Here is a 10958-nt window from a genome sequence, read left to right on the forward strand (position 1 = left end):
TAGTACAAGTAACATTATCAGACGGGCAAGAGAAAAGTAGGCTTCCCACTCCTGTCTTCTTTCAGTAGAAACTAAGCTCAGAGTTCCCTTGGACTTCTCTTGGAAAGATATTACTAATATCTTTGAGACAAGTTTTCATGTAAAAGTTAATATTTGTTTAGCAACTCAGTTCACACGTGTGTAATTGAAATATCACTATTGCCTAGACGGTCTTGTGTATGTGACAGAGGACTAAGAGTGTTTTATGGCAACCACTATATATGTAACATCTCACGCCACATATTTACCACAGTAAGAAGTGTTTATCTAGAATCTGAGATTTAGTTTAATCCCCATTTCAAGAGGGAAAAAAATTACTAAAGACAGGAACAGAAGTACTTCTTGCTGCATTTATAGTTGGCAGATACAGAGAACGGTGTTACATCTGAAAATTTTAAAAAACCAACACTTGCCTGGAGTTCTTTTTGCTTTCATTGTGTCTATTCTTTATGATAAGAAAAATGTGCTTTTAGGGGCTGCAGTGAAAGCTGTCATTCAGTTTAATATTAAGTTCTTTACAAAAATATCTTATGCATGATTAATAGATTTTTAAAAAAATAAACATTTATTACAAGTTCAGCATTGTCATGGACTGCTTATAACACCATTGTTACCTTGTTATAGGACTGATGGCTCTAACCATCGATAATATTTATCCTTTTCAAATATACAACACAAATATAAACTTTATTAATCATGCATCAACCTGTTATAATCTGAACCTCTACTTATACTGCTACCAAATTACATTTACAGTTTTGACCTCAAGTAATTAGTTTCAAATTCTGAATGTATTTCTAGATGATACAGGGAGTTATCAAGCACTGAGGCTTGGCATGTAAGACATCTAAATACTTCTGTCCTTTGTGTGTGAACATTTCAGTTTAATTAGTCTAGCCCCAAATGGTTTTATTCTGTTGGATACTAAATATGAAGTCATGGGTTTAGAAATAATTATTTGGACTATTGTTTTAATAGCTTTTTAGAAAGAAAACAAAGTTTGGGAAAATACAAATTCTCAAAAATAAATAGTCCAAACCTTTTCACATTCTGTTTCCCCCTTGTAAATAGCACAGCCATTTGCCTGTATCTCTTCCAGTTTACAAGAAAACACTCTTTAGCCACCAGATGACTTTATTTTTTTAGCAGTCAATGATGTGATGCTGGAAATGATTTTGTAAAGAACACTTTGAGGTGGAAAGTGTTTGGCTTTGTTCCTCTTGTTTTATGGTTTCACTGGGTAATATTGTTTAAAAAGACAGACAAGAAAAAAAGCAAAGCAAAACAAAAAAACCTCCCTGGGACTGAAATACTTTGTATGTGTTGTTATTTGCAGTGCATGCCAAGACATTCATGGGCACCAGAGCCAACCTGGCGAGCTAATTAAATAAATAAATGTATATGTTTAAAACAGCCTTATAAGGAGCATTGGAAATCTGCAAGATGAGCGAATATCTTATAACTTCTTCCGCAGGTGCGAGGATAGCTACAAGCCATGGACTTTCTGTCCTGCTTCTTGTTTGTGGCTTTGTGAAGGGTGCTTTGCTTTAATCTAAAAGTGCTGACTTTTTCCAATATCACTTTCTCTTCTTAAAGCAAAGAGCAAATCGCCTGTAAAATCCACGGAGCGGACAGCAAAGTTGACCCTAACCTCCAACCACCACTCTGCACCCAATGTACTCTAAATCTCTACACAAGGAGCACCTTCTTCAGGAAGTACAAACAAAATTACTAAATAAATAAAATAAAATAAAATAAATATTATAAAAAAGAAGAGGATACCACATGTTTTCTTGATATATCTTATTTTCTTTGGCGTATCACTGATATTTTATTTGAAGAGAACTGGTGTGATGTAATCAAACGTTTTGTAACAGCAAGACCTAGTTTCCTTTTCTTTCGGCAAGGAGAAGCCTCATCCTTGACTTCTCAGGGGTTGGCCTGCGAGTCCTCACTATTACAGAATTAACCATGGATGACATTTGGTTTCCTACGCTGAAAGAACCGTTCCAGCCTGGAAGCAAAAAGAGGCCAAATAATGAAACAAACCATAGTGATTTAACATAAATAAAATACACACAAACTTTATAAAAAAGCCTTTTTTTTTATTTTATTTTTTTCCTTTTTTTTGCATGAGGAATAGGGAGGAGAAAATATATTCTACAAAGCAGCTCAGCAGACTAGGGGATGTTGTTTCTGAAAAACATATGAGGATATTTTTCTTTTGAGTTTTTTTTTGCTTTTTTCTTTTTAATATATTATTCTTTTTTCCCTGTGAGGTTTTTTCCTGTCTTTCTGTTTGTTTCTTGTTCAATGGTGGCAAGTACCAACTTAGGCCAACCCCTGATAACTGTGTGGAGGTTTATATATATACATCCTTTTTTTGTGCGTGCGTTCTATATTTCAGTGTGTTTTCTCTAATTTTGCAATTCCTGTATATGCAAAACTACTTAAATTCTGTAAATTGCTTACAGTCTGTGTGATATAACTTCAGAGTAGACATACTTTGGTCCTCATGCGAGCAGTTTTTAATATTATCTATATGTCGTGCCACCAAGAAACATCTTCATTTCCTTTTTTGACAAAACATCACTTTTTAGTTTGTAATTCAGTAATGTGTGGATTTTGTAATGCATATTTTCACTTTGACTGGTTTGACCCCCTTCAGCCCTCTGTTTACTCTGTAAATGCACATTAAAATTTGTTATGGTCTCTAGACAATGAATTATTTTAGTTTGTATGTTGTGTTGAAGTTCATGATGCTGAAAGCTCTTTGAACTTGTGATGTTTATTGAAGATAAGTGATTCAATCACTAGAGACTGTAAAATGCAGGTTTGCAGTCAAATACTGCACATAAAGGAAGGTTAGAAACAGACAAATAAACCAGAACATGTCTTTAAGGATGTTCTTTTGGTAAAGAGTTTTAGGAAAGTGAATTTATTACACTGATAAAATATATTTGCATCCCAGTTCCTTCTACATGGCCAAAGAAGTGTCTTTCTTTGCTTTTTCTGGAAGTGGATTGTCATTAGTCATTGATATTCTTAATTAAAATACTTTTTGTCTGTGAACTGAATGTGAGAATTTTGCTGTTGAATGATGTAATATGCATTACATGAATTACATTCATTAATGCAGGAAGGAAAAATTGCTACCATTTGCAGCTGCAATCAGGAAGGTTTTTTTCTTTTTCCCGTCTTTCCACTGATGCTGAAAAATTCACACCCTTTCATTTATCAGCACAGACAATCACATACACCACATGCTTATTATGATCTATTTATAGCAGCATTAAGTAGCTGCAGTGTGGTCAGCTGTGTGATTTCTCCTCACTTTGTAAGTACTGCAGAAGAAATTTTAAAAGTATGTTTAATATCTCACCAGTATGTGGTCTACAGGCCTAACATTTTATTTCAAAATGCTCGTAAGTCTGATGTCTTCCCCCATTACTTTCAAAGGATAAAGAACAAATAAAGGCATAAAATCAACGTTTTGTAAACCTAATGCTTTGGAAGGGGTTAACATATTTGTGCAGATCAAATTTCCCATACATTCTGTAGTATAAGCTTGACTGAAAATAGTCAGTCTTTCCTTGGTTTTAGAAAAGTCTTAGCAGGAATAAAGAGAGTAGAAGTTTGGCATTATACAAACAAATCAGGAGTAACCATCAGGAGAAAAAGGTCAAAATTTCTTTTATTTCAACATAAAATTTATGACCCACTCAGAATGTTGTGTATTGAGAAGGTTTTTCTCCACAGTTATAACAGTTTATCAGCCTACTGTCAAAAAAATAAAAAACTGTCCCCATTAAAATGTTCTGAATCAAACTTAATATTGTGGATCAGAGAGGACACAAAGAGGAAAAAAACCAGTCAAGGGTCAGAGCTTTTTTGAAGTCTCACTTTCTGAACACACCTGTGGAACCAGACTTTGAGAGCTCTGGAGAAAAAGCTACATTTTCCCTGTGAAATGGACATCTATTACTGGATGATGTGAGAATCTCCTGCCTGGAGCTTGGAAACTTCAGTTTCCATTGGTCTTAGCTGGAACCAAATGCTTAATGTCACATGTGTTTTGTTTGTTTACTGTATCCATATATCTTGTATGAATATTCCATGTATGCACAGTCATAAAGACTACCCATCATGACATGTGGCATTTGACAAAGCAGTTTAGCCTCACATTGCTAAAGTTGTTACTATGTTAAACTGATACTGTGTTTTGCTTTATGCTGTTAGCTGCTTGGATATAAATCACCATGTACTAGGAATTCAGATTAAAGAATGAGCTGAAATTAAAAGCAGAATTCTAGACCACTTGGATTAGTGTGATGCAAGCCAGAAGACATTACCATATTGTGAACTGCTATTGTTCAACTGTGTCAGCAAAAAAAAAAGGACAAAAGAAATCTGTGGGGCTTTTGAAAAACCTTTACATTTTCCATGAGATGCTAAGGGGACACAGAAATTGTCCTCCTTCCCCTGTCAGGACAACACTCCGAAATTCTTCAGATGAGGCTAATCTAGCCCTTCTGGTTGCAGATCTAGAACTCAGCTTTAGTTTCTGCCAATCTGTGTGGATGCAGCAGCAACATCTCCTAACAGGAGCAAGTATTGCATTTCTAAATTCTATACTGGGTCTTAACAGCTGTTCTTCAAATTGAGAATCTGCCTGGACCTCCTAGAATTTCTTAAAATGGAAGTTAAGATACAGTAGCCCCCATTTTTTCTAAGAATTTTGTTATGAATAATATTTGGCTTAGGAATGGAACTACTACCATTTTCTGTCATGTGAAGTTCTAGTTTGTATTTAACACAAATAGATTAAAAAAAAAAAAGTGGCTTAATTAAATCCTGAAAAGCTCCATGTTGAGTTGGGTATCTAGAAGGGCAATTTGCATCTAGCAGTGGTAACATCTCTCAACTCAATGTCCTTAACCTTTTTTACAAAAAGAGTCCAGTTTTGAGGTGGTCTTTTACATGACTCGTGCTTCTCAAATTGTGTCCCCAAAGCCCCATTGCATATGTGACTTTCTTCAGATCGTTCCAACAGGTTTTGTTTTTAATAGAAGAATAAGCATGGGTGAGTACGAAACACTTTTGTATTTCAAGGTATATGCCAACTACACTCACACACTTTGAGATCCGATGTATCATCAGGCTAAAAGAGACATGTTCCAGTCCCATGAGATGTCAATGACATCCTTTGTATTACATGGAAAAAAGATCCATGGCATGTTGGTGCAACTATCAGGGATTAGTACTGCAATAGAGCCTGTCTCAAAAATTCTCCTTTTCAATGGGTTACCAATACCCTTTTAAGCTCTGGAACTTCATGCCTTGAAGTTGCTGCATAACATGTTTGAACTTCTCTTTCTTAATTGTATTTGGTAGACTTTGCAAAGGAATTTGTGGAGCAAGAGGAGGGCTCAGACCATGGATTTAAAAAAGCTTGGCAGACTAATTTAAGATTGACAGTTCCTCCAGATCTCCTATTAAGAAAGGTACTAGAAAATTTGAATGGTAAACACTGAATCTATCAGAAGTAATTTTTATTTATTTTTCATTCTCAATATTGAATATTTATATTGCAGCACCTACCTGAAGGCAAAGATCAGAAGTAGGTATAAACATGAGACACCATGGCAAAAGCAATACGACTTGGGAAGTTCATACTTTTCATGTAATTCAGTGCTACTATGATTCAAGATCAGAACAGACCCTAGAACAGGTTTTTTTCACATTCATTCTTTAAAGTACTTTCGCTTCATTCAAATAAAATGAGGAAGCAGTGACCAGTGCAAAAATCTGAATGCTTGCCAAATATTTTTCAGTGTTAAACATTTAACTTCTAGTGATCTTTAATTTCTAATGATCTTAACTTCTGATGATCTCAAGTGATGTCATCATTCAAGTCATCATTAAAAAAAAAACCAACAAAAAAAACCTCTCCCCCCAAAAAACCCAAAACCAGCACTGCTGTCAATCTTCAATTCCTTCCACCAAAAAAAAAAAAAGGAAAAAAAAAAGAAAACAATTGTCATTTGCAGGGTATGGGAACATTTGTCTATGATATTACTATTGGTAAATGTCAAATGTTGTTTGTAGAGCTAAAAGCATTAGGAACCAAGAATGGGATCTTCATACTTTGTAATATAAATTTTTAAAGGTTAATCTTCCATGATTAGCTAAACTAAACAATGATAAGCACATAGTAAATTGATTAATGCAACTCACCATAAATGCCTTCACTTTTGTTCTGAGCTTCCTAAATGTTGATTTATTTGATTTCACAGTCATAAAGTTTGCACATACATTAACATAGTTGAAAGATTAAACATAATTTTTCTAGTGCTATTCATCCAAACAATACAAGAAGAAAGATAAATTTGTCTGTAACAATGAATTACAATCAATTGGTGGAGATACTTGCAAAGAAACCAAAGTGTGCTTTTTTGAGAGTCAAATTTAATGGCAATCTTATTTAATTTCTCCTTTTTGTGCTGTTCTTTTTTTGCCAACATTTCAATCTAAAACAATGCTGTATATCTTATTACTCCTTACAAGGTGATGGGATAAAATCATGTCACCTTTGTTATGAAAAATCTAGGGGGAAAACACCAATCTTTTCATTTAGCAGCAATCTAAACTCTCACTGTTTACAGTGTCCTATCACCTCAAAATATTTTGAGATTATATATATATGTATATATATATATATAAAATTTGATTTCCAACTCTATCATGTTGATGGTAGAGATGGCCTTCGGATGGGAGCAAATGAATTTTTCAATTAGTGAAATGCTCCTTTACATTGATATTACAGCACAGAAAGAGGTCTTATGTGTATATCAGACTATTTACTGAGTGACAGCTCATAAGGAAGCCAAAATGTACGTAATAGACTATTAATTACTTGTTTTTATATGCCATGAACTTGAAAAACAAGAGAGAAGATTGCATCTGACAACAAGCTGCTTAAAATAAACCATTTCATTTAAACCTTGGAAGAAGCAAATTCCTTATTAAAATGACTTGTATAACTATAACCTTTTAAAATATATGGGGTTTAGATTTTTAAGAAAAGTTATATATATTATATATAATATCCTTATATATAAAATCGAGAAAGAAGAAAATAATCACTTCTTTTTCTACTTCTGATAGAAGATTATGTTCATTGCTGCTGATTGTCTCCAATACCAAATTATTTAAAAGACCCTTTAAATCACTGGAAACCATACTTTTAAAAAAAATAGGTTCCAATCTTTCTGATCATCTACAATACACTTTAGTTTTTGGATGTTAACCAGCACTGGTTCAGGTTTTCAAAATGTTGTTTTTTCATTATAATAGAAAAGAAGGAATCCACACTTTATTAAAAATAAATGTCAACATGTTTACTAAACCACCTTAATGTCTTTTTATTTGGTGATTCGGGCACAAGATGTATTATTTTTGTTCATATATTTAATCTGCTCAGTGGGGCTAAGCACTGAAAAAAAGACAGGGGAAGGTGGTTCCTAGTTTTTCCACCTACTAATTGAAATCCTGTGTAAGAGAGAAAACAGGAATCTTTCTCTTTCCCTGCAACAGCCAACAATGAAGAACCTTCACAGGGACTAACAAAAAAAATCACTGCTATAAAAAATGACAGTGATAGTTCAACTTTGCAGCAAGGTGAAACACAATGAAATGGAATGCAATTTCTTTAGCAAAATGCAAAGCTTTTTCTTCCAAAACTATTAGTCTCCCCACAGATACGAAAGAAGGTCTTGCAGTTAGGACTTTGAACGGGGAAAGGTTTTGTCCACCTTCTGTGACTGCACAATGGTAACCCCAAAGAGACTCAGCTGTCTCCCTTTCACCATCTCTGTCTGACGTGTGATTAGTAATCATGAGGGTACTCAGGGGAGGAATATATAGTACAAAATAATAAGTTTCTATACTTATACCTTTTTTTTTTGCTACTTTTAACACAAAAATCTTTTTGTATCACTTAGTTAACTCTATTTTAAAAAGTAAGGCAATGCTTACATAATTCATAAGCATTGGGGATAGTTTGTTGGGGTTTTATTTCTAAATAGTTCTCAGCATTCAAGACAACAGAACAGGCTTTAAAAGTCTCCCAGTAGTATTCGAAAGCTTTTTATGTGTCAGAACTACTTGCATTAATGGAAAAAAACCCAAAAAACCAGAAACAAAACTCCTCATCTGGAGCTCCTTCTAGGCAAGAATGAAAATGCTAAGGAAAGGAGGTGACCAGAAGAAAGCTCTTGGAGTGATTCCAGTGATAGTGATCTGAACTTTATCCTTAACCTATCTAGTAAACTTCCTGGATGTAGCAAGGGAGCAAATTTTGAAAGAACCTCTGATGTACATGGAGCAGCAGAAATAATGAATGCTATTCTGCTGTAATTCTTGTACAAACCACAGGACCTACTGAGTTTACATGAGCACTGGGCACAGGGGCAGAATATCTGTCATTGTCTGGATTCTAGAAATACCAGTGCCTGGGGCTGCTAGATATAGGCTGCTCCCACCTCTGGACAGGATTTGTGCAACTAGATAAGTTGTTTCCTTTCTAAAGCTCCCAACCCATAGGACAAATAAAATATAGAATATTGAAAAATAGCAAATATTGAACAAAATTCTGCAGAAGTCTCCCTTACTCTCTGTGTTTGTGATTGACACTGCTAATATAGAAGTCCAACAAAACCACTCTCCTCAACAATAAACTCCACAGATGGACTTGGAGAATACTATTTGACCTGAACTTTACATCCCAACTTTATTTCTTTCAATTTTGAAAAGTATGTCAACGTTGAAATAGAATATAAGTAAATAGAAAGAAGCCAAATAACACATTGTGCCAAAATCCTCAGAAAAAATATTAAATATGAATTATCAAGTATATCTAATATTAAACCAAACTCTTTTATTAGACACTTTAAAGAGTTACTGATTTATAGTCAGGAAATTTAAGGATAAATCTGGGAATTATGCTCTATTATGCATTTTGTTTGAAAAAATAGAAAACTTAGAGCTGCTTGCAAAATTAAATGCTATTTAGTACGGTTATTTATAAAGGTAAACAATATAGGTATTTAAGCCATTTGTCATGAAAATGTACACAGAACACAGAATTATAGAGACAGACCTGCTGATGGTAATGCAGTTCCTTTTCTCAGCAGATGGATGAAGCAGATGGAAGACCTGTGTTTTCTTCACACTTTTCCTACTGATCAGTAGTTGTCAGCAACAATGTAAATTCTATTCTGGAAATATATATCTGCAGTGATTTTTTTTCTTATTAGCCACATTTTTTTTCATCAGACTAGGCTTTTGGTAGTCCTTGGAAATATGTAACACAGAAAAACACCTCAGCAGTTTTATGAAGGTATGTGGGCCTTCAAGTATATTTGCTGGACAAATACAATCAGATTTTCCTTAGGAAAAGAAAGACATAGTATTATACTGTAAGATGAGTTTGTTATAAACAAGTCATGTTTGAGACACTGTTCAGAAAGATTTGCCATCACATATGCCAGAAAGGAGGATCTACTTGAAACATTCCTGTTGCAAAATTCTAAAAATACACTGTTTTTCCTCACTTTTTTGTGGATTGTTCTATTGGTAGTCCGTATTCTGTTTCAACAATTAAGATATTAAACTGTACAACATTGCTGAAGTGGATGAGAAGCACTTGTACAATCTGTTTCACCAGGTCATCTTTGAAGGCTCTGACTTCCTAGCTGTAAGATGGTAACAAACAAGTGGAGTGGCAGAAATGTTTTAAAATAATCACAGCTGTCTCTGGCCCTCCAAAAAAAAGAAAGAAAGCAACTCAGCCATCAAGGGGGAATTTCAAAGGAACACCATTTAGGAAGCTGACACAAGATCTGCTAGTGAACCAGCATACAAAGTTCCTAACACTGTAATAATTTGTTTCTGTACTAACTGCAGGTATTCTGGAGAAAGACGAATGTACTCAATGTGTCAGAATCAATGAGAACACCATTGTAGTGGTTAATGGGTAAACAAGCAGAAAATATATTATGACATATATGAAACAAGCTACATAATAAACTCTGAAAGTAATAAAATGACATGACATATGTTTGTGTTGTATGCTGCTGAAGAAAACTACCTGCAGGTTTACACTCATTATTCCTGACAACACTGATACCAGAATGTGGCAGTGAGATAAAGCTCTTACTCAAAATGAAGCTGTGATGGCTGAAATCACTGTATCCCAAGAACTATATGGGTACTAAAGATAAATAGTAAAATTCTAAGTGAAACTGGACACTTGATAATTAAACCTACAGATCCAGAAGAGTTTTTTAAAAGGCTGGTGTGATTGTGTAGCAAGCAGGACTGGGGAACTGTTCATCGCCCTGTACTTGGCACTGGTGAGGCTGTGCCTCAAATCTCTGTGTTCAGTTTTGGACCCCTCACTACAAGAAAGATATTTAGGTGCTCGAACATGTCCAGGGAAGGGCCACCAAGCTGGTGAAGGGTCTGGAACACAGGTCCAGAGGAGCAGCTGAGGGAGTTGGGGTTGTTTAGCCTGGAGAAAAGGAGGCTTAGGAAGGACCTGATTGCTCTCTACAGGTATCTGAAAAGAGGCTGCATTAAGGTGGGGGTCAGTCTCTTCTACCAAGCAACAAGCAACAAGATGAGAGGAAATTACCTCAATTTGTGCTGGAGGACGTTTAGTTTGGATATAAGGAAAAATTATCTTACCAAAAGGGTTATCAAACACTGGAACAGGCCACATAGAGAAATGGTTGAGTCACCCTCCCTAGAGGTATTTAAAAGACATTTAGATTTTTCATCTAGGGATATGATTTAGTAGTGGATTTGACTTGTTAAGTTAGTGGCTGGACTCGATGATCTTAAAGGTCCTTTCCAAA

The 10958-nt window shown here is 34.9% G+C and overlaps 1 protein-coding gene across 3 annotated transcripts in view; it reads left to right on the top strand.

Annotated features, from left to right (window-relative positions):
- Positions 1-10148, top strand: part of VSTM2A (V-set and transmembrane domain containing 2A) — a 31661-nt gene extending 21513 nt beyond the window's left edge. The window contains exon 5 of one of the 3 annotated variants that reach the window (XM_039549463.1): positions 1376-1507. In XM_039549463.1, coding sequence (XP_039405397.1) covers positions 1376-1422 — 47 coding nt within the window. In that variant the 3' untranslated portion in view covers positions 1423-1507. The other 2 variants (XM_039549462.1, XM_039549461.1) reach the window with 2 other exon arrangements.
- The last annotated feature ends 810 nt before the right edge of the window (positions 10149-10958 follow it).

This window comes from Corvus cornix, chromosome 2 (assembly GCF_000738735.6).
Source record: "Corvus cornix cornix isolate S_Up_H32 chromosome 2, ASM73873v5, whole genome shotgun sequence".
Lineage (NCBI taxonomy): Eukaryota > Metazoa > Chordata > Aves > Passeriformes > Corvidae > Corvus > Corvus cornix.